Source organism: Tursiops truncatus, chromosome 10 (genome assembly GCF_011762595.2).
Source record: "Tursiops truncatus isolate mTurTru1 chromosome 10, mTurTru1.mat.Y, whole genome shotgun sequence".
Taxonomy (NCBI): Eukaryota; Metazoa; Chordata; class Mammalia; order Artiodactyla; family Delphinidae; genus Tursiops; species Tursiops truncatus.
Window position 1 is genome coordinate 78587262 of NC_047043.1, and position 25507 is coordinate 78612768.

A 25507-nucleotide genomic window follows, 5' to 3' on the forward strand; every position below is an offset into this window, starting at 1 on the left:
ACATTTCCCAACACCTGCTGGAGCCTATTAATATGCACGGGGACGTATTGATTTTTCCCCCCATCCCTTCCCCTGCCCTCCACACTGAGCAGGCTTTCATCTCCTCCTCTACCATCCATCGGGAACTCATTTCGGCGGCCCCCTCCCCCTCCCACCGCCGGTCCCCATTCAGCCGAGCCCCTCGCTCGAAAGCCCAGGCTGACGAGCACACTTTGGAATGCACTTCATTAAAATTTAGCTGCCCGATTCCAACCTGCAATGCGGAGGAGGCAATACAAAGCGCGCGCCACACTTCCTCCAGCATCCTTCAAAAGCCCCATTGTTCGCCAGGCATCTGCTCCAGAGCCCGGCCTCTCCCTACCCACTGACCCCTGATTTTTTTTCTTCCCCCGCCCTCCCGCGCCCGCCCTGCCCGGCCAAACGGGCCTGCCCGGTGAATTAGAACGCAGCCGCAGCCATCTGGCCCTCCCAAGCTGGCCCGGTTTCTCCCCGCCCCTCCTCTCTGGTCCACACACCACACATGGCATCTTCACCTCCATGGATGTTCCCACAACCCAAGCGCAAACCTCGGGCGGCGGGGCGCCTCTGCCGCCTCCTGCCTGTGCCCAGGCTTCCTCCAGGGGCGGATCGTCCGAATCCAGAGGTGGGCAGGCGCCTGCGGGGGCGGCGAGGGGGCGATCTTGGACCACTTGTACTCGCCTGCAAATCCCAGCCCAATCGCCAAGATTAATCCTTCCCTTTGTGAGCCTGAAAGAGCCTCCCACCACTCCTGTCCTCGGCTCAGCTGCGGCTGTAAGAGAGGCGGGGGGGGGGGGGGGGATCCGAACCCCTTTCTAGGCGAGCTGGGGGCACCTCGGCCTCCTGACCACGGAGAGGTTTTGCGAGGGAAGAAGGCGCTGGCGGCAGGAGCAGGTGACTGTGCGAGAAGGGAGAGGAGATGCCCAAGCTTGCGCCTTTTATATTACTGGCGACATTTCCAACACATGACAACAATTTCCATCTGTATTTAAGCCGGGAGTGTGAAAAAAGAGCATTACATCACAGAGCCCGGGTTCCTAGAGGCTGCCGGATATCTAGGCCAGGGGGATTAGGGCCCCACCTGCGGAGCGGCGGGAGCCCAGCGAGGCGGGCACTGCCTCTCCCGCCAGGCATGCCAGGTCCCCATCGCCCGCGAGGTCCTGGGGGAGCCCCTGGCCAAGGAAAGGCGGGAAATGAGGCTGCTCCATTTGCAAGACGCAGGAGGCTGGGTGGACGGGTCGGGGAAGCCGGAGCGGGGGGGGGGGGGGGGGGGGCGTGATTCTCTTGGTAGGGATGCAACCCTGACTTCCCAAGAGGGAGGGGCAGCAGGCTTCCAAGCGCCTTCAGGTAGGACCCACTGCTGCCCTTCTGCCTCTTCGTCAACTCTGGAGGAAATTTCAAAGATAAGAACTCTGATGTCTGAAATAATAGTTTTCCTTGAGTTAAAGGTGGATGGAGAATAGCATATTAATTTGTGAAATCTACTTTCAAGGAATGGCCACGTCAAGAATTCAAGGTGGAAACTGGTTGAGAATCAAGCTGTTTCTTTAAGGCTTATCTCTGTGCCATTCAAATCCACTCTTTAAAACAATGTGTAAGAGCCTAGTGGTATCATCTCCACTCTGTTTCTGATGACGCATCCCTCCCCTATAGCCCCCACCCTCCTTAGCAAGAAAACTTTATTGAAAGTCCTCTGGCTCTAAAGACACACATTTCTTCTCTATTGTCAAATGGCCAGTCCTTAGAAATGTCAGCCACTCGTTGTAAGGCAGAGAACCCTGCAGACCGGCAAAGGAAGGAGGCGTCTGCTGCCTGCCTTTCCCCAACCCAGGTGTGACAGAGCCACGTGCAACCATCCTCGGAGAATTCCTGACTCAGTTCGGACAGGAGGAGATAACGGGGCAGGAGGAATGTTCTGAGGGGACGAATGACAAGAAAATAAGAAAAGTGAGGGAGGAAGCAAGGGACATGTCTCTTCCTGGCGGGAAGAGAGGACAAGGGCAATGAGGAACCTAGATTCAACGTAGAGGACCAGATTTCATGTGACGGTAAAGTGCAATGAGGGAGGAAAAGGTGAGAGGGCAGCAGAGCCATCCAGATCACAAGGTAACATAAATCTTTCCCTTGAATGCAGTATCGGCTGGGTTTTGCAGCAGATGAAAAAACAAATGTGTTCCTTCGATATCTGCTACTCAGTAAGCAGTCACTGTGTGCACGTCTGTCTTGCTGTCTGTTTCCTGCACGAACTAGGATGTGGAGGGATGGCATTTCTAAAGCTCCTCATCCTCTGGTCACTTAGGATGGTCAAAAGACTCAACTCTGGAGTCAGACTCACTGGGTTCTAGTCCCGTCTCTCCACTTTCCTGCTCTGGGCATGGAGGTAACTTACTTGCTAGGTCTGCACCTGTTGCTCCATGTGTAAAAAGGTACCAAAACTACCTACTTGTGAGGATAATATATACAAGTGCCTGACACAGTTCACCACACATAAAAGGTGCTTCTAAATGTCACCTATCGTTGTTATGATGATGTCATCTCTATACAAAGAGTACTCACAAAATGAAAGCCCCCATCTTCTACTTCTGAGGACACGTGCAAACTGGAACAGCTCCCAGGGCTTAGCAACATGCACACACCAGCACCCTGGATGTCACTCGGCAGTCAGAAACAGTGAATGAGACACCTTGGAAGAAAAGCATTTTCGTTTGCTTCATTCTTGTCTCACATCTAGTTTTAGGAAGATGGAAAGGCCTTGAGAGCTGAATGCAAAGTATTAGCTTACATTTTTGGTTTGCGAGAAACAATAAAAACTTAAGGGGTTGGTTTCTTTATCAACCATGTACATAATACATGTGAACATTTACATCATTTCCCCTCTCGATCATCATCAAAAAAGAAGAAAGAAAAAGGAAAGCTGATTCCACATAAAACTCTCAAAAGCCTTTGGCTACAACCTAATGCTGAAAAATGGAATTTGTGTGTTATTAGTTTTCCACAAGAAAATGATTGTGCAGAACAAATTAAATTGCTCTTTTGCTAGGAATCTGCTTACAGACTGCACCGATGGGAACAAAAATATAAAAGCCATTCTCTTTATGAAAGAAAGAGGGAACTTTTATTCAATAAGTATTCAAGGATGTAGCTTTCCAATCTTCAATAAGGGGAGAAAAATAGCCCTAATTTGGTTTGGAAATACGCCTAACAATAACAACTTATTTTCAACTAGAGCTCCAGAGACCAGGTTTCTCTATGTATAAGTGAGGTACAATGAAAAGATTCCATGAAAATCTACTTGGTTTTTAATCAGTGTAGATACTTGATCTCAAAAACTGAGACTCTCTGAGCTTGTGTGGTCTCCAGCCTAAGCCAGGAGAGATGCTTAATTGCATTTCTTCTGAATTTTCTTTTGTCACACACAAAAAATGAAAATCAATAAGATCCTGGGCTAGCCTTCCTTCCTGGGTATCTGACTTCTAAACCTTAAGGTCGAGCTATGCAGTGTCTTGAGGGCACAGTTTAGAGTGGCAGCAAAATGTAGACACTTCCTTACAACACTATTTAACAAACAACTGAAAGAAAAGGGCCAAGAATTTCCTTGACTGACTGTTCAAAGCAATTACAGAAATGACTAGGAATCAGACCAATTAAATGTTGTGGAAAATTGACCACTTGGGAGGCAACAGAATGTAGTAGTTTTCAGAGTGGCATTTGGCGCCACCCTAGCTGCGTTCAAAACCCACCCCGCTGGCTCTCTCTTGACGTGAATCATTGGCTAAGAGACTCCACCTTGCTACACCTTGTAAAATGGGAATAAAGAGTTCCTGCCTCGTAGGATTGTTATGAAGACTAAGCGAGTAAATACTGGGCAACGTACTTGCATGAGTGCCTGGCACAGAGGAAAGTACTCAGTGAGTGTTAGTTATTACTATCACATCAATCATTTCTAACATTTAGGTGTGGATTTCCTCTAAAGGCTTGCTCTGCATACGTATTCCCTTCAATATGTATTAGCACATACCAAGTACAGAGCACTGTTGGGTGTAAAAGGAAGTATAATACATCTATAGGGTTGAAAAAAAAGACTTTATAGGTACTTTTAAATAGAAATGTCCTTTGGATAAAATTATATTCAGTTTTATTATGTGACATAATACAGGCCACCTTCATGGAGTAAAATGCAATAAAAACAGAAATTAACAGAAAAAGAAGGAAAAATTATCAATAATAATAATAAAATCTGTGGGATAGACCTAGATTCCTACACAGAAGGGAATTATAGCCTTGAATGCATGTATTAGAGAACAGGAGAGACAGAAAATTAATGACTTATGCTTTCTATTCATGAAGCTATAAAAATAAAAATGAAATGAATTTTTTAAAACACGAAAGAAAATTCAACAAATAGTTCTGAGACAACTGGATATGCACATACAGATGAATCAAGTTAGAAACCTACCTCATACCGTACATAAAAAGTAACTCAAAATGGATCACCGGCCCAATAGTAACATCTAAAACTATGGAACTCTTAGAAGAAAACATAGGAGTAAATTTGGGTTAGACAATGACACCAAGGCACAAGCAACAGAAGGAAAAATAGGTACGTTATACTACATTAAAATCAAAAAGTTTTGTGCTGAAAACAATATTACCAATAATGTGAAATGACAATCCACAGGATGGGAGAGAATATTTGTAAATCACATACCTGATGAGGGACTTGCATCTAGACTATATAAAGAACCCCTACAACTCAACAACAAAAAGACAAATAACACAATTAAAAAATGGGCACAGTACTTGGACAGACATTTCTCCGAAGACAATACACAGGTGGCCAATAAGCAAATGAGAAGTGCAACATCATTAGTCATTAGGGAAATGCCAATCTAACCCAAAATGAGATACCACTTCATACTCACTAGGATGGCCATCATTAAAAAGTATTGGTGAGGACCCAGAAACTCTACTCCTAGATCTATAGCCAAGAGAAATGAAGACATACCTTTACACAAAGACTTGTACATGAATGTTGCTAGCAACATTATTCATAATAGCCCAAAGTGGAAACAAACCAAATGTCCATCAACTAACAAATGAATTAATAAATGCGGTATATCCATACAATAGAGTATTACTCAGCAATAAAAAGGAATGAAGTACTGATACATGCTGCAACTTGGATGAACCTTGAAAACATTATGCTAAGTTAAAGAAACCAGACGCAAAATGCTACATACTGTATGATTTCACTGATATGAAATGTCCAGAACAGGCAAATTTATAGACAGAGAATAGATTAGCAGTTTACTGAAGCTATGGGATTTGGGAGGAAATGGGGCATAACTGTTAACGAGTCTAGGATTCTTTTGGAGGGAGATAAAAAACATCTAAAGTTAGACTGTGGTGACAGCTGCACAATCTTGTGAATATACTAAAAAACCCTGACTTTTTGAGAACGGTGTGAATTGTATACTATGTGAATTAAATTTCCATAAAGTTGTTTTTAAAATGTAGAAAAAGGGAATAATGAAATTAAGGTAGCATTATAGACAGGTAACTGTAGGCAATGAAGAAAAAATCAGGAGAAAAAGCTATTTTTATGACAGGACTAATCAAACTGAAAAGCCTTTGGCAAATATGACCCTGGGTTGGGGAGGGTAGGGAGAAATCACAAAATAAATCAACTTTAGAGCAAAAAAGGTGGCATTAAAAATATATGAGATTTATTTTCATGTGTAAGAGAATACCATGTACAGCATTATACCAGTTAATTTCAAAGTCTAGTTAGAATAGATCATTTTTGAGGGCAATAAATTAATGGAACTACCTCAAGAAGCAGTAGGAATCCTGAGTAGAGCAATGACTGTAACCAAAATGAAATGAAGTTAAAGAATTATCTCCTCACCCCCTTTTCCTAGCTTTCATAAGGAAAAAATCATGTCCCAAGCCAGGATGCTTTACAGACAGATTTTACCAAGACTTTCAAAGAAGACTGTGGCACCCTTTATGTTAATCCAAACACACACACTCTCGCTCTACTATGTATTATCCATTTTCTGTGGATTCATATATATATTTATGAATGATTAGAAAAATATCCCAGAGGAATAATTTAAAATGGCAATCTATGGTCACCTTTGGGGAAGACAAAGGAAAACAGTATGAGGGTGGGATGGTTAAAGAGGATATTAAAATTTATTGTGATGCTTTTGTTTTTAATGAAATATGGGTATGTATTGCTTACATAAGAGAAAAATTAATTTGGAATGAAAAAAATTAAGGTGTTCACTGGAGACCTGGACTAAATTTTCCATGCCATTGAGCGAACCATGGAGGGTAGATAAGAGGGAAGTATTATTGCCACCAAATGGCAATTTATTCTAATTGTAGGCAAAATTCCTAAGGAACTAAAGCGGTAGCCTGGTAATTTTTATAACACCAAAATTTTCTTAGTTCTAAGATGTCATTAATTTTAAGATACATCTATGAATTAACAGCTTTCCAGGAAAAAAGAAAACTACCACATTAAACATCTACATCTATGTTCAACAACAGCCAAATGCAGAAAAAATTATTGATTTCTTACTTTCTGAGAATCAAGAAATAATAGTGCTAACAGACCAAGGGAGATACTGATAAAAATGAAAAACGCTCTTCAAATGATAATAATTTAATCTGTGTTGTTTAGATTCTGCAGCCAAGTTCTGTCTGGAAAATGACGTCTAGTTAGATATGGACATAAGTTTATAATGATTATAAGAAATAACAAATATTTTGGTTATTAAGGAAAATAGTGTTAGGAAGGAAAACAGAAGTGTCTCTTTATATCTGATGCTTTTTAAAGTGACCAAAGGGCCTGAATATAATAAGATCAACATGTAAGAGAAGAGTGATATTGGAGTTTCTATTGTTCATGTTTTTTCATGACTTATGGAAGATAATGACTTTCATATGTCAAAGATAAATGACGTATCACTTAGCTTTGGGTATTTATATACCCAAAGAGATGGGTATTTTCCTTATAATAACCTTTGATTTCCACCATTAAAAATATATATATCAGCTTGAGATAGTATTTTCCAGCTGGATTTTAACTTGAGTTGCCATGGAAGTGTGAGGAAGAGACCCCTTTACGAAGAAACAACTCCATTGACAATTCTCTGGCTTTTGTAAGTCAACAGGGGGATCAAACAGCAAATGGGAAATCAACAGAATCCTTATGGCTTTCTGCAACAAGAAATGGAAATAGGGCAGACATGGAACATTTACCTTCAAGTGCCACAATTCTAGCATTACTTCTCTTCAAGGTGTGAAAGATGACCATCTGCTTGGATGGAACACAAATGAGCTTTTTCTACAGGTTTTCCAAGAAAATGCAGAAAAAGCAAGCTTCCAGCTATCACAACCGAAAATGGCTCATGCAATGCAAATATGCAATTTAAGATAGCTAAAGAAGAAGAATGATCCTGCAATGCACAATCAAAGATCAAAGTTCCAGGAACCTCAGACTTTGATTGCACAAGGGATGCTCTCAAAATTGACTCTTTACATTTGTATGACCATATCTCTCTACAAATGACCTGTTTTACAAGACCACACCCCTCCCTCCTTGAAGCTGTGCAACTTAACATTGAACCTACAGTATCATCTTTGTGTCTTTTGACTCCTGCTGCCTTCAGGACACAAATTAGGACTCCCAACAGTATACTCACCATGTGCATGTTAGAACTTGTCACTATACTCATGTACCAGCCAAATGAGCTTCTGAATACATCTGTCACAATAAGTAAGTAAAGGGGGCATGAAACACAGATCTGATACTTGCCAGGGAGTGTGATGTGAAAGGCAAGTGTGCTTCTTGGGGGCGGGGCACCACTGTAGGGAGTGCTTACCTTCTTGCAGATATGCAAAAACTCAGGGATAGAGAGCCCAAGAGCTGACAATAAAAGAAAAACTCGCCCATGGGGGCCAACTAGTCCTTTCCAGTTGGCCTAGCCTATCCTACCTTCAGGGTGTGCTGAAGGGCTTTCAGCAGATCAGAGTTAATGAGGAAGACAGAATCAGTTAAGCCTACAGCACGCACCATTTGAATGTGCCTATCAGTGGGCCTTATGTTAGTAAATTATAAATTGTCCAACGTGGCCTTGATGGTGCGTGAGTCACACAGCAGACTTATCTCAACTGTAACTGCTCTAACACTCAACGTTGTAGTGGAAGAATTACAGAGGCCAATCCTGCAAGGAAGCCCATTTTCATCCACAACCCGGAGATAAGGTCTAGCAAGTGTTCCTGGTTACATCGAAAGACCCTCTCCTCCTCTGCATCACTCCACTCTGCTCACTAAACAGTTGTCATGGAAATAGAGTGTGTACAGCGACTCATCAGATACATGGATATATTTCTGCAGTTTGAGCACCTGTTACCTGCCAGGGCCTCTCTTGGTGCTTCTTATGTATTACGTCACTCAACTCTCACCACAATTCTATTGGGATGGTACTATTTTCCCCATTTTATAAATTAGGAAACCTCCGGGAAGTAATTTATCCGAGATCACAGAGCCAGAGAATGGAGGGGCTGTTTGTCAAACCTAGTTCTGTCCACATCCAAAGCCTGTGTTTACTCAGCAGTCACAACCCTGTGCCTCTCAGCAGTATGAAAGGAGGCTGCTTTTCCAGGAAGTTCCCTTGAAACCAGGTTCTGGTCACTGCTGATACGGGTGTTCAAGGCGAGTTTCAATAACTGCCTGTGTCACTAGGATGTTTCCTCTTCTGATTTCTATGTATTTTAGGAATATATAATCCATCACAGGAATACGCTTTGGGATGCCCATATCAACTCCAACATACACGAATCTGGGATACAAATGGGCATCCTGTGCTGGGTGCTCCCACAGTAGAGGACTCTTTCCCCCTTCTGGCCTTCCCACCTCATGCTGCAGCTCACACTACTCCCTGAAACAGCCACTGCCTCCGCCCCTGAAACAGCTATACACTTGGGCTGGCAACAAGCCTCCTAACAGAAGTGGTCCATTCAGCATCTTCAACACCATCAGCACCATCCTATCACAGCTAGCACTATCACCATAACCGTGACCCATCCCAGAATCCTCCAGATGTGAAGTGGTTACAGGAGACCAAGATTGTGCCAGGCCTCCTGACAACCTTTTAAGGAAGTAATTGTTACTCCTATTTTGAAAATGAGGAAATGAAGTCTCAAGAAGCTGGCTGACAAAGAAGAAAGAGGAAATAAAAGACATGCTTCCCACCACTACCCAGGGCAGGCAGATTTCTTTAATTGGGTCCTACATCTGCATTTTATCTTATTCTCTTCTTTTCAGAAACTCTCTTCTGGTTCTCATTTGTGCCAGTTGCAAGCACAAAATTCTTAGGAGAATAGATACGACTTCTAGTGATCCTTTGTAAGAGATGAGTCACTTTGGCCTACTACGTATTATGCATATGGCCACTGTCTTTCCTTTTGTGCTACTAATATAAAAAAGAAAAGAGGACATTGGGAAAGAGAAAGAAATATATTAAAATATCTTAATGGGCTGCTCATCTGATATTAGAATAGATTTTTTTCTCAATTTAGATACTAGTCACCCATGCCTTCTCTGTGCTTGGAACCACAGCTAGTCATTAACATCCACTTCTTCAAGTTATCCTCACCACAACCTATAAAACAGGTATTACTGGACCCATCCTATACATGCAGCTCAAAAAGGTGAGGCAACCTGTCCAAGCACCACTAATAAGAAGCAGAGTCAGGATTAAAACCCAGCTGTTTCTACAAATCAGCAAGAAAAAGACAAACTACCCAATTAAAAAGAAAAATGGGAAAAGATTTCAACAGGTATTTCACACAAAAAAAACTCTCCAAATAGACAATAAACATTTGAAAAGGTGCTCAATATTCTACATCAGAAAAAATGCAAATTCAAATCATAATGAGATACCACTGCATATCCACCAGGATGACAAAACGTTGGAAAGGCTGACAATAGCAAATGTTGGTGAGGACAAGAAACAACTGGAACTCTCACGCATGTAGGTACTAGTGCAAATTGGTACAATCACTTTGGAATCTGTTTGGCAATATCTGTTGTAGATGAGCCGCTTATGCCTACATATGCCTACACAGGGAACCAACAATCCTAGGTAGGAAATGAGTGCATACATACATCCACTTATATAAGAAAGCTCCCAGGACTTTCTTGGTGGTGCAGTAGTTAAGAATCGGCCTGCCAATGCAGGGGACACGGGTTCGAGCCCTGGTCCGGGAGGATCCCACATGCCACGGAGCAACTGGGCCCGTGCACCACAACTACTGAGCCTGCACTCTAGAGCCCGTGAGCCACAACTGCTGAGGCCCGCACGCCTAGAGCCGGTGCTCCGCAACAAGAGACGTCACCACAGTGAGAAGCCCATGCACCGCAGTGAGGAGTGGCCCCCGCTCACCGCAACTAGAGAAATCCCATGCGCAGCAACAAAGACCCAATGCGGCCATAAATAAAATAATTAATTAACAAAAAAAAAAGAAATTCCCAGCAGTAGCTAAAAACTGGAGACAGTTTAAATCAACAGAAGAATGGATAAAGATGGTGGTACATTCATATAATGTAAGACTAGACAGCACAACAACAACAAAAAAATCAAACTACTGCTACATGCAAGCAATGTGGATGACAAAGAAGTTAGAACAAAATAATACATACTGTATTTATATGAAATTCAAGAGCAGGCAAAATAATCTAGGGGGGTAAGTCAGAATCATGATTACCTCTGGGAGAGAGAAGTGCTCAATGGGAGGAGACGCGAGCGAGCCTGCTGGAACACTCAGTGTTCTGTATATTGATCTCGGTAATGGCTACATACGTGTGTGTGTGTGTGTGTGTGTGTGTGTGTGTGTGTGTGTGACATGTGGGTGTGCACATGGATGTAAAAATTCATCAAGCTATGCACTTAAGACTTATGTGACTTATTATATGTGTTTTATTTATTTTCTACCTTAACTTTTTTTTTAAAGGTCTCTGTTAGAACCCAAATACACCTAGCTCCTTTAATGGTCATTGAGTGTTGTGCTCTACTGCCAGAGTCTGGAACAAGGGGAAGAAATGGACCAGTCTGTGGTGTAAGGAAAGGAAAAAAAGAGAGACGGGGTAAGAAATTGAAGGAGGGAAGGACAGTGGGAGGGAGAAAAGAACAGAGGAAAGGAGAAAGGCTGATGTGCCAGGCCAGGCCAGGCCCCTAACACATACAACATGAATTCAGAAAAAAAAACAGCAAGAATTGTATCAACAAGTTATTGTTTTCAACTACTCCATGTTCCCTAAAGATACCGTATTTTTTAGTTGTATCTGACAGTTTGCTTCTCAGTTCGTAAATCATCCATATCTACAGTGAGAAGGTACAAAATTCCCCCCAAGGATCCTAGACAGTGGTGGATTTGCATGGGGTGTCTGATTCTAGCCTAAGGAAGGATTCTGAATGCCCACCTTTTAGCAGGTAGCCTATGTGAGGACTAGATTAAGCAGCAAACCTGAAATTCAACACAATCTATATTAGCCACAAATTTTCCACTGGGGCAAAAACATGTAGATTCTCAGACTTATTTATAGTCACGCACCAAACCATCAGAACTCACACCAAATTTCAATTCATCCGATGGTTTTATAGGATGTCTCATTCTCAAGTCATATATCTAGAGAATATTTTATCTACAACTTAGGCAACATTTTTTTCAAAATTCCTGTGAAATAGATGTGCTTCCCCCCCCCCATATCACTAATTAAATGATGCTGACACTGTGCAAAACCATTTAGAGATGGAAATAAGGAATGTGCATCCTTCACATCAGTTGATGATGAAAACTAAGAATACAGAAGTTGTAACTTCTGACAGTCCTGTAAGGTCTGTTTGTAATGACCTTATCTTATGAGACAGGAAAGGAGAAAAATGTCAAGTTCATTTACGTACAGCAACTACAATTAGAAAGCCAAAGTAATAAATCTTTCAAGCTGGCTGACCTTGAAAATGACTTCATTTCTAGTATAACCAAATTGTCTCACTTTTCAAAGCAAAGCACTTAAGAGGATAGTATGGCCTCACTTCTAATAGGGAGGTCAGGGGAGGAGAGAAGTCCCAACTAGAAATGTGGCAACCTCCAAAGAAACGGTCCAAGGAATTAAATGTTTTCCTTCAGGAGTGTGAGAAATAAAATCAACGAGAAGGCTGAGCCCTGGTACAACTGGGGTTCTGGAAGGGCCCATCTTGCTGCTTAGATAGTCCTTGGATGACTGTTACTTACCCTACTTTGGCTTCTTCCATTAACAAGCAACTGAACCTGGATCTGAAAGAGCCAAACCTTGGTCCAAAGAGTCATCTCGTAGCATCCCATACCTACTGAGGTTGCCGAGGAGGGGAAGGGGCAAGAAGATCTTTGACTCAGGTCTCCTATTCATGAAGAGCCTTAAATTTAGACTTTTGTTACGGTCAAATGAAGTTATGTCTACAGTTACAAAGACACACTAAAAGGAATGATAAGTATTTGAACTTGGGGTCTATTATCAGACTATACTGCCTTTAGAGTACCTTGAGTTAATGCTTTATACATCTTGCAATTGATGAACAGCACAATTATACTGCATTGCTATGTGTATGTTAAAAGTATTAATTAACTGCAAACATTAAAACCATGTCCTATCTTTTGCTGTAGCACTGGTTTTTGTTGTTGTTGTTGTTTTTAAATATGTCAGAAGACTCAAAAACACGAGTGGTCTATTCTTGAGGAGTCATAAGGAGAGAGCACTGTGCAAAGGATTACATTATCTTCGGACTGACCCTGGGATATTAAGATGCTTAATGGGTCTATTATACCCCTAATAAAGACTCCTTTTTAAAGAGGAATTAAGCCTAGAGATGTTCAATAGAGCCATTTGCCCATGGTTACATGAGTAGATGTTTCCTGATTCTCCCTAGGAAAGAGGTTCTGCTGCTTTTCCTTTTGTCTCTCTTTTTTATTTCACTTCCTAGTCACATTGATTCACTGGTCTCAAGACTGAGCTTGGTGCCTGTCCTTGTATGTCATATAGTCCTGGGCTTACCCTACTGTGGGATTTACCTTACTCTCTTATACCTGCATCTTGTTAGTTATAGTGGTTGCCTACTATACTATAAACTCCCCGAGAGCAGGAAAGGTAACCAGTTTACCCCTAAATGTTGAGCCTCTATTACTGTGACCTGCTCACAGTGGTATTCAATACGTGTTTGTTAAATGGACAGATAAATGGAATAAATGGAGAATGGCTGGGTGAGTAGATGGATCAACTGACTGAAGGAAGGGTAAACGAAAGAAATAACAGTACCCCAAAGATCCAATTCTAGTACGTTTCAAACCTTTAATTAGCTTAATTAAGAATGGAGAGATCTTGTAACTGGACTGGATTAGGCTTCTGGTGTTCAAGTACCCAGTGGATATTATCCTCATCGGAGTAAGGTACCACTTCACATGACTGAGACAAATACCTCCCAAATGAATGGCAATTTGGTTCTATCTTTCAGGCTAGCTAAGTATCTACTACCGGAACTCAGCCACTGCATAAAACCAGGCAGTCACGGTGCTGTCCACCACCAAGGGCGCCATTCACATACATTACGAACTGAATAGTGCCCCCTGGATTTGTATAATGTGGTGGCTCTGATGGGATCTAAGACTAAGATGAAATTATCTTCAAAAGCATAACAAAAGGTATCTCCTCCCCTCCCCCAAAAAGGAGTATGTTTAATTATTGATTCTTTTTCCTTTTTTTTAATTTAAATGTTCTCTAGAGCTATAAATAATAGGCAATATGAGCCACTGGCTAAGAGGGAAATTTCTAGAACAAGACAACACAGCTCTATCACATATTCGCTGTGACATCTTGAGCAAGTTATTTAATCTTTTTATTCCTCGGTTTCCCTGAATGTGGAGAGTAATAGCACATACCTACAAGACCATTGTGGGGATTAAATGAGTTATTACACTAATATAGAATAAAACCTAGCACATGCCAAGTGCTCAACGTATGTTAACAATTCTAATGATGATTATTATACTGTTATATTCATCTAGAATCCCATTAGCAGATATTTAGGATCCATTTAAGATAATTGTTTCTGGGACTTCCCTGGCAGTAAGGTGGTTAAGACTCCACATTCCCAATGTAGGGGACATGGGTTCGATCTAAAATCCCGCAAGCCGGGCGGCGTGGCAAAAAAAAAAAAAAAGCGTTCCTAATTTATTTTCTAAGATGTATTCAGTAGGTATATATGTATCTATATACACAGATGTACACATAGTCTGAGCAAAGAAAATGTGGTGGTTACTAGTGGTAGCTTTAGTATCCATGTTGAGTGCCTGAGCTCCAGTCCCATTCCACAATTTTAAGACAGGTCATTAATCTTACTAAGCCTCAGTTTCCTCATCTGTAAGTGAAAATAAGAGTTACCGTATTAAACGAGAAACCATAATTAAAACACTTAGCATGTACTTGGTATTCCATAGGTGTTAGATTTTTGTTTTAATATATGCACGATGTCTTTCAGGCTAGTCCTGCTATAGTTTAACAGACAAGATCTATCAAAGTACTAACAAAATCTCAATTCTAGGCTAAAAACACATTAATATTAATAAGGGGGAAAACCAAAAACATAACGTTCACATAAAATCCCCCTTTCCCAAAACTATACTGGTTGCTTTTTAAAAACATTTTTGGTATGGGTTTACTTTAATACACTTTATTTGGAAATAATTTCAAATTTACAGAAAGTTGCAAGAATAAGAATAGTACAAATTTTTAATCATTTTTAATGTTTTATAGCCATTTGAGAGTAAGTTGCATTCACCATGGCCCTTTATCCCTAAATACATTAGAGTGTATTTCCTCAAAATAGAGATGTATAATTAGTTCATTTCGATGCAAGACGAAAAAACGTCATTGAGTGGTTAATAAGTCTACTTTATTCATATTATGGTTGAACTAACACAAGTGACATTTTCTTGTTGTTTAAATTTAAGGTAATCATTTTGGGTAACTCATTTCATATGGAGTTTAGGTAAGCCCATCAGAGCATAACTGGTGAAGTGTTCTTAGTTGGATCTCAGCATAAATGCACATTATCCATTAGAGAAGCCAGAAATTTTATGTGTACGTAGTTTTATTAAACACATTTGATACAAGATTTCTTTAAAAACGTATTGCATTTCATTCTCTTGACTTAAATAATCCTTACTAAATCTAAAATTACTAAAATTTGGTAAAAACTTTTCTTAAAATAAATAATAGATGGTAAGGATACTATGAAACTTCTCGGTCCCTACATAAATTGCTGTAGAAATTGCTTTATAATTGCAACAACTCTTGACGAAAAATGTCAGCTAAAATTATAAAGCAATTTAATGAATTAACATGGCTGCCAAATAGATATATTAGTATCCTACACCCAGCCAAGGACTAATCCATATGTTATTAATAGAAGCCTCTTTTTCAAATTCAATACATTAATTTAAAAAATGGTCTTTAAGCTGACTGAACCCAGAGATATAAACCAAGAGCATGGACTCTCGGGGGAGGTGAGAACTGGGTTTGAATTATCTGGTTTCCATCATTATTAAACTGCTCATCTTGAACAACACACTTATAAGCTCCTCAACCCTCAACTGCCATGCTCCTAATACAGGGGTGATAACATTATGACTCTCAGAGTCTGGTGAAGGTTAGAAGAGACACAACTTGTAAATCACTGAGCACAGTACCTGGTACATATAGTAAGCACTCCGTTAACGACAGATGTTATTAAACAATAAGGCTGGTCTAACATATTTTCATAAGAAGACTATAAATGACATCAACTCTAATTAAACTTAAATATAAACTCCTATAGCTTTGCCTCGTTCCACACCCCTGAGAACCTTAGAATAAAGAACACCACCCAAACCATGTTTACGTGAGTGTATTAGCAGACACATATAAATCAAGTCCACATAGTTTTTCTTTCCTTTTTTTTTTTTTTCCAAATATGACTCCATCCACTCAGCAAATATACAATGGCAATTAGGGTTAACAACATATGATAAGAAATACAAAGAAAAAAGAACATCGGGGGATCAGCTGATGCTGGGAATATGCGGAGAATGTGCTATTTCAAGCATGCCTATTATTGGCTAAATGAGCCAATTATTAATCTTCACTATGTTCTCACCTAGCATCTAGTGTTGGGTTGTTACTCAAGAAATGTTGGAAAATCATTTTTTTAACTTAGCTTGCCCCCCCTAAAAGAATTATATAAATCATAAAAATCATAAAAAGGAGAATCATGTATATAAGGCCCAAAGTCTAAAGAGAACTTGAAAGAAAAAAGGGAGAATGCTGGACTTGAGGAGTCATGTTAGAAAGGGGAGGGAAAGGGGGTACAGAAGAAAGAAGACTGGTCTACAGAGAGGATGATGTTTGGGAATTCCCTGGCAGTCCAATGGTTAGCGCTCGGCGCTTTCACTGCAGAGGGCATGGGTTCAATCCCTGGTCAGGGAATTGAGATCCTGCAAGCTGTGCGGCGCGGCTGGAAACAAAACAAAACAAAAAACATATACATACAGGACCTTTAAATAGAGGACCTATGAAGTGCCGTGATCACTGCCGGGGCCTTAGGTGCCTCAGAAACATCAACACAGGTAATGAGACAACAGAGTCCCAGAAAACCCAAGTCAGCAACGCTGGTAAGGGGTAGAGCCTGCCAGCCACTCCAGTCTGCCATACCAGAAAGCCCAACACATCTCATGATCTAGCCCCAAGGAGAAGAGAAAATGTTTAAATCAGGAATGTCCAAGTCCTTCTCAGGAACTCACTGATGGGATAATTGTCTCCTCCCTTGGTGAGAAGTAAGAAGAGATTCCACACTAATGGTTTCAATGTTCCCTGAGGGGCACTACAGAAATGAGAAGTGGTGTGCTCCTGGCATTTATGACATGGTTGTTATCAGAAAAGAAAGGATCGTCCTGCTTCCCTCGTGATATTTCCATGCCCCAGCAGACATTCAAGTGGATGAAAATTTGTTAAGAGTTATCTGAGCCCAAACTCTAACTCCAGATCACATCTAAACAAAAAGGTTTTTTTTCTAATCCCATTATTTTTTTTAAGAATTTAAATATATTTTATTATATTTAGCCTCATTTGGTGTTGGGTTTTTTTTTGGCTGCACTGGGTCTTTGTTGCTGTGCACAGGCTTTCTCTAGTTGTGGCGAGCGGGGGCTACTCTTCCTCGTGGTGCATGGGCTTCTCACTGCGGTGGCTTCTCTTGCTGTGGAGCACGGGCTCTAGCCGCGTGGGCTTCATTAGCTATAGCACGTGGGCTCAGTAGCTGTGGCACACGGGCTTAGCTGCTCCGCGGCATGTGGGATCTTCCAGACCAGGGATCGAACCTATGTCCCCTGCATTGCAGGCGGATTCTTAACCACTGCGCCACCACGGAAGTGCTCCCATTATTTTTTAATTTGGCACAAAACTCCTTGGCTAGACTATTGTGTTACTTTCTCAGCTTAAACTCAGTGGAACAGGAAACTAGGTCTGAGAAGTGAAACAGCAAGCAGAGGGGGAAAGCCCTTTGACATAGACAATCTTGTGTTTAAAATGTTTTCTATGTATACTATACTGTGTTAAGCACTAGAAAAAGTACAAAACCAAGTCAAAACCATAAGAATTCATCCCTACCTATGAATCTGCCTTGTTGCCAGAACATCCCATCTCATAGGGTCGTTCTAGCAGCGCCACATTTAAAGTTATCTGTTAAAATATATGTATTATGTAGGATAGAGAACCCTATACCATAATATGAACAATTCACTTCTTTATTCTAGTTCTTGGCATCTTAGAGGACAGCCAATGGGACACCAACGTAGAACAAGAAAGACTTGATGGAGGAGGAAGGAAAGGTCAGGTGTAGGCAGTAAGGGTGGATAAGAGGAGTCTCCAGACCACAGACTGGCTGGGGGCACATGGGAAAATACAGTACTGATGGGTTAAAGGGAAGGCGAGAGCAAGAGTTGAGAACTGATGGAGAAGGGAGGAGGGACATACACTCTTACTATGGGCAACAAACATTTGCAATTGAATAGAAAACGGGGAGGGTTTAAGAGTCCAGTGAGTTTGAGTTTAGACTTTTAATAGTCTGTGTGGCCTCCATGAGGCCAGAGTGAGAGATGACCTATGTACAAGCATCATGGCAGGGTACCTGGTACACAGTAGGAGTCCAAAACCTGGAGAGCTGTTATTATTGTTACTAGTCAGAGTTCTGCAACGAGGCTAGGCTTGGTAAAGACTTAAGTGATCCTTTCATATTAGACAGCACTTAACTCTCCTAAGAGGACAAGGGCAATAGCCACAGTGAGAAAGTTTCCAGTGACTTTCATCTGATCAGTCCTGGGGATGCTAACAGAACTGTCTACTTCATGTATGACAACCTGAAGCCTTCCACTCAGGTCAAACACAACCTGAACACAGAGATGCACATTCTATGAAAGAAGCAATGTTCCAAAACCCAGTTCTTTATCCTGGCCTCTTGCTGACATACTGGTTTAGTTCATATCATGAGCTCTAATTGTAGAATGAGTTGGTTCTAGGCAAGCAGAACTAGAAACAGCTATGGTTAAGAGAAACTAATACATTCAAATAATACCAAAGGTAATTTATGCTCCTGACATCACAGTCACATTCAAAAATAATAAACAACGCCAACTGTTGGTTAGCAAATGCTAACATGCCCATTAGAATATCGCACTTCTACAAATAAAGACCAGGATCACCCATGTTTACTGCATCAGATTTAAATGGTCTTGGAGATCAAACACGTTTAATCCCTTTGTAAACTCCTTTAAATCAATGATCAGTGCCTCTTCCACAGATTATAATGATCTTGGTATTAGGGAGAGCCTTGATCAACAACTTGTTAATCTACAGAACAAAACTGACTTATCCTTTCCTCTTTCAGATGACCTCTGCTTGAAAAGAAAGATGCGTTCCATCGCTGTTAAGCCCAGAGAAGGGAGAAGGAACAAGAGGGGTTTGGTTCAATATTCCGGAGCCCCAGGACTCCTGGATAAGCTGTATCTCATTTTGACAGCAGCAGTAGAGTAAATGAAAAGCCCTGTCAGGTAATGCATTTATCTTCATGGGCAAATCAGCCGTTCCAAAGCAAGAATCTCAGATGTTGTCACATCAGCTAGGACAAGAAGTCATAAAGCAGGGAGGCTATCAGTGCAGGAGGTACAGCGATATCTAGACTGTAATTAGGAGCTGTGAATGGGCACTCTAGTTCCAAGCTCACTGGGAGCCTTGATTTTTTTCCTCTGGGTTGGTCCTCATCAGCCATTTCCGAGCTCAAGCCTCTGAGCTGCCCTTTATTCTGAGAGCTTTATGGTAAGAGCAGCTCTGCTGTTTCTCCCAAATGTTATGTAATCAAGAGAAAACAAGAAAAACAATAAGTGTCTTTATCCATTTCTTCATCTGATCATTCATTCAACAGATATTTATCCCATGGTCTAGGCACTAAGCTACGTGTGGGCTAGTCACTGAGGTAGATCCAGTCTCTGACCTCAGAAAAATTAGATTCTAACAGGACAGACAGACACGCAGCAGGCGTGTATGCGGTGGAAGGGGGGCAGAGGGGGCACTGTGGGAGCAGTGAGGAAGGCAATAGGCCTATCTATGGAGGCCTTCCTGGAGGAAGTGGCCTCTAGGCTAAAGCTTACAAGAAGGCTATGAACTGGTTAGATGGAAAGATGAGAGAGATAAGAGGTAATAATTTATACCCAGTTACAAGAAGATACCAGGTGTATTCGAGCAATGGACGAAGTTTGTAGGACTAAAGAATTGAGGGGGAGCAGGTTGGGAATATAATCAGAATTTGAGGGGGCAGGAGACAGGAATAGTATCCAGATGATTCTGAGAAATGAGAGAAGTGAGCAACACCAATGACGTTTACATGCATTTCAAATCCATCTATCTTAAGGTGGTTTTTCATGTGTATACAAAAAAAGATCTACTGAAAAATAAGATAAACTGAGATATCCCAAAAGAATCCTATAGTGATTTTTTAAAAGCTGAATAATCATTAGGCAGTTATTAAAATTCTACTGTACACACCAGTGAAATACGTGAAAATCACAGAGAAGATACTTATTTGTAAGATATGGTGCCTTAACTAGCCCCCACCCCCAAGACATAAAACCCCATGATTTTGAACAGCTAAAACTAAAAATTCAGCAATGAGAATGTTTTTTTCTTTTTTCTTTCACTCTCAGTAGCCCATGGTATACTGCTCTTATCACATGACTGTCGATTATACCCAGTAAAGAGTTAGAGAGAGAACTGATTAAACCCTAACCATGCTGTTTGCTGTGTGATCCTAAGCAAGCTATATACTTCTCTGAGCCTCTGTTTCCTCCAATGGACCCATCTCTTAGGGCTTCTGTCAGTACTTGGTGAGACAATGCTGGAGGTGGTATTTCTGCTTCCATTTTACTGAAGAGTTAAAAAAAGACTCAGAGAGGTTACACGACCCATACCAGGCCAGCCAGCTACAGAACAGCCCTCAGATTTCACACCAGGGCTGACTCATTCTGCATCTAGTTCTTTTTATTTTTTTTTTTTTGGCCATAAATTTTTGGGGGTAGTGATTTTCAATGATAATACAATTAAATTTTAACTACGATGACATTTTTCATACCATGGAAATAATAAATGTTTTTGAATCAAAGCAAAAGCGAAGTGGAGAATAATAATAACTATAGCAAAAATAGCATTGGATGAACACTCTGAGTGGTGAATTGTATGATATATGAATTATACCTCAATAAAGCCAATTAAAAAAAGGAGCACTGTATTGAGAAGTGAGTAATGTGGCATTTAGAACTGGTAAGATTTTGAGGAAGTTACATCTGTTACTTCACTTTCTTACCTGTAAAAGAGGGATGCTATTACCTGCATTTTCCTTGCCAAAGAATTAGGGTAAAATGGAATCCTGAACGGCAAAATCCATCACGGTGCCCAGAAGGCTCTACTACACTATGATGACACTAAAACAAACTTGAGAACAAACAGGTTTTGTTTGTTAATTTCTAATGACATGTGAACCTCCTAAAATGTACAGGAAGTCTACCCCAGCTCGCAAACACCTGTTCATGAGATCATCCCTTCTCAAAAGACTGAAGTCACTGACCTATTGGCAGCAGGAAGTTCTGGAAAATACAGATTACAGGAGCTCATTTCCCTGTGGCACAGTTACACTATCACTGGGAGGATCCATGCTCCAATCAAGGGCTTTCTAATCCATGAGCACAACAGCCTGGTACAGAGTTCTGCTCTACCAGTCACATGGGCCAAAGAATCAAAATAAACACAAATGTGGCCCCAGTTACCCAAGCCCATAACTGAATCCCAAGTCACCCCTGGTCTACTCATGTTCAAAGACACACATACTGTGCCAGACTCAGAAACAGACCTCTTCCTGAATTTCCTTCCTGTTTTATGCAGGAAATATAAAGTGAAATGTTTCTTGTTTTCTCTTTAGTAGGAAGACCCTTTCCTCATTCTCAGTTCCTGATTTACTGGTTTCATAGAAATGAAACATCAATACCAATGGCATTATACAGCAAAGACAAAACATGATTTTCCACTGTTTTAAAAGGCTGAGGTCATTTTTGCCCCAATTCCTACACAGTGGTAAGCTTAAAATCAAGCCATTTAGCTCACAGTCAGGTCCAATAAATCAGTGGCAAAAATAAATGGAAAAGCTTGCCAAAATGTAACCATAGTAACACCACAGATGCGTCAAGAAATGGTGTGCTCATTTGCTTCATTCCCCATTTCTTAAATTGGAATCTGAGTAGGGGAAAAATTACACAGAGAACAATCATGATTCTGCAATTACTGAATTCTGCAAAACTGCATCCAATCTGCTGTACTAGAACTTCAGAGGCAGCAATGGTCGAGCTACAAAAATAGCCCTGGATGGCTTACAAGTCCCAAAACCCTGGAACTGCGATTTAACAGTTACTTGGTCGTGCTGTGTCTCTGTTTCCTCACCTGTAAAATGGGTATTAAAAATCCCAACCTCAAAGGAATATTCTAAGAGTAAATCTGGACAGTATATCAGAGATGAGGCAATGACGTAAGGCCCTGATCACCTTTAGCCTTGTTTTTATTGGCTTATCTTCGTGTCTTGGTTTCTTTCTTTATTTCTATAAAAAACAGATAGATAATCCCTGCCTCATTCATGAGACTGACATTAGGAATTATTATTACTAATCCAAGTGTAAGGAATTATTATTAGGATATTATTAGAATTATAGTTTTCAATTCTAATGATGCAAAATTAAAAGAACTGAGGGCCAGAGATTCACATTAATACATTATCATGTTTTCTCTGTCAAATGCAGCTCTGCCACTCAGCAGAAAGCAGCAACCTGGGGTCACTGACCCAAGTTACCTGTAGTCAACCTCTTTTCCTCTTGGAGCCTTGGTTTTATTAATAAGTGAAGAGGAAGGCAGGGCTGTTCTAAAGTCTGATCGCTAAAGTTTCCCATCTAGACTTCCAGTCTAAGTCCTTGCAGATCCATGGTATGCCTGAAATCAGTTCTGTTCATTATTTTGCAGTAGTACGAGGAAACAATAGCACTCTAGGACATCACTAGCAAAATATTATTTTTTTAAAGAAAATATTCATAGCAAACAAATCACAGCCATAAGCAGGGTACCTTGAACTTCAAATTATTCCTCCTTGTTTTTGCTGATTAAAAAAAATATTTCTAAACACCTGTCAAACTTTGAAGGACTGGGTAATAGGAGAAAAGAAAACTCCCAAGCAATAAAATCAGAATCATTCTTTCTTCTTCTTTTGAATGAAAGCAAATAACTGTATGTCTTCCCAGAATTCCCACCTCATAATGAGCTGTACAGCAATGTAGTTTGGTAGAGCATGGCAATACCTCATGACCACTGAGCTGCCAATTCATCTACCCCATAGGCTGATTCCCTCCTCCCTTCCTTCTTTCCTTTCTTCCTTCCATGCCACAAAATCCCTGATGTCATAGTCCCTACATTTTATGTCTTGCTTTCTCAGATTTGGTCTGATCTAATGGGTCTGGGGCTTTGGGTTTTTTAATCTGTGGAAACCATTTCTTCAAAGAAAATCCTATGTGAAATCATGATTTATGAATCTGATAAAGGTGGAGAAGAAGAGAGAGTCCACTGAGGCATTCCCTTTGCTGAGAGGCTATCGGAGTCCCATGGATCTCCTCAGAGGTGAGCATGAAGTCCTCTGGCCTGGTCCACCCCATTAATGACGATCATGGTTAACACTTATGAGGCTTACACCACGCCCATACTGTACACAAATGCTTTGACGAGCATTTGACTTTGACTTCCTAACAGTTCTGTGAAGTTAGTAGGAGTGAGATGTCCTTTTCACGGTTGTGAAAACTGGACCTTACAAAGGATAAATAATTTGCCCAGTATTCTCAAGCCAGAACTTGAAAACCGAGTAATTTACCTGGCGCAGTACTGCATGTCCCGTTGTCAATCATGACTCCCTGGACTTACGGAGTCACTACGTGAGCAAACTGCCAAGTGTCCCAGAACCAGCTGTTGAGCTCTTAGTTCTCCCCTCAACTTTTCACCCACCCACCCCGCAGTAAGACGCTCCAAACTGGCTACTTACAAGGCACAGCATGGCGGTAAAGGTTATCTCTTATGGTCTGCTGGAGCTCATGATCAGGCGACCCTTTCTGGAACCGCTGATTGAGAAAATGTCGCAGGTCCTTGTTCAGCTTTCCTCCTACAGGAAATACATAAAACAGAATGCATCAACCATCGGGCTTCCTAGAGACTGAGCACCCTGAGAGCTGTGTGAGGGAAAGCCACGCAAAGCCATTCTAGTCCGCCACCCTCAGTCATCAAGAAGACTTACTTTAGGTTTTCCTCTGCAGGGGAAAAAGCAAGGAAGAATGTAATAAAGATAAAACAGCATTGAAACAGCATTAATTTGGAGGTCCCAGTTCACATAACACTAGGAGGCTCAAATAACAAAGAATTGAAATGAGGCTATTACATTTAAAATATGTGCCGTAGACACTTGCAGACACTATTAGATGGAGTGGATGTGGCTGAAACCTTAAAGAGGGCAATCTAGCAATAGCTGACAAATTACAAAGTGTCCTTTGACCAGGGACCCAACTGGAACAGATTTACCCTATACATTTGCAAAAGTCTGCCCAAATCTCTAGTATTGTTTATTGCAGCATTTTTATAACAGAAAATAAATAAAAATAAACACCAAAAACCTGGAAACAACCACCAGGGATCAACGAAGTAAAGCACAGTTCACCCACATAACTACTCCGTGAAAGCTACATCTTCATGTGCTTGTACTGCAGGAAAACATGTGGAATTGTACCTACTACCTGACTACTTTTGTGTGAGAAGAACAAAGAAAAGGAGAGAGCATGTATTAATGGAAGGAATCATCAGAAAGTTTTAACAATCGTTTCCTTTAGGGAGAAGGACTTGAGTTTGGGAAATAAAGGAGGAGACATCATTCTTCATTACATAGACAGATACAGATATATAGATGTTACTTTTCTGTGTTGATTTATAAACACTAAACATAATTTTTTTCAAATTTTGTTGCTGTTTAAGCAGTAGTTACCTGGGCTGGTCTATGTGTTTATTTCTCTTTAACTCTCTACAGTTAACAGAACAAAACAAAAGCTAAAAAAAAGTATATTGTTACAAAAATGTATCATAGAACGGAGAAGGTAACCAAACTTTTTTTTTTAATTATAAACACAAATTATAGTCTACAGGATCAGCAGAAGGCTTATAGATCAACCTCGCTAATATTCATTCTTAATGGAGAAAACTGCTTCAGTGACAACTAAAAATAACAAGGCTAAGATTGTCCTTCCATTTTTTGACAAGATAAAAATTAGGTAAGAGCATTTCTAGCATTAGAGAAACAATGCAGCAAGGCAGTATCCATGTGAACCACAAAATTCACATCTTCAGATGACAATTTTCCCATGTTCAAAACGAGCAAGTCATGGGGATGACAGCCATGGTTCAGAAGATGCTATGACCTATGTAGGGGAGGAAACTACTGATCTTTATTTTAGTATCATGTTCAAAACCAGATTCCCTGCTTTAGCTGATCATTTTAGAATAGACTAATGAAACCCAATTTGACTCTTTTATTTGAGTTGTAGTACCTGTAAGGCTTCAAGTGGCCAAAACAAAAATTCATAGGTCAATCTCAGGTCGTTCAATAAACATTTAATTAGTCATCAAATATTTATTAAATGAAGAAGACACACACAAACCCCACTTCCCACCCCTCCTTAAAATGGGCACAAGGTTTGAATAGACAGTTTATAAAATATATATATATATGATTGTCCATTA

General features: G+C 40.7%; 1 protein-coding gene across 19 annotated transcripts in view; it reads right to left on the minus strand.

Annotated features, from left to right (window-relative positions):
* MAGI1 (membrane associated guanylate kinase, WW and PDZ domain containing 1) overlaps window positions 1-25507 on the minus strand; it is a 615965-nt gene that overhangs the window by 224640 nt on the left and 365818 nt on the right. For all 19 annotated transcript variants that reach the window (XM_073787522.1, XM_073811339.1, XM_073787519.1 and 16 more), the window contains exon 2: window positions 23769-23885. In XM_073787522.1, coding sequence (XP_073643623.1) covers window positions 23769-23885 — 117 coding nt within the window. The remainder of the gene's footprint in view (window positions 1-23768; window positions 23886-25507) is intronic.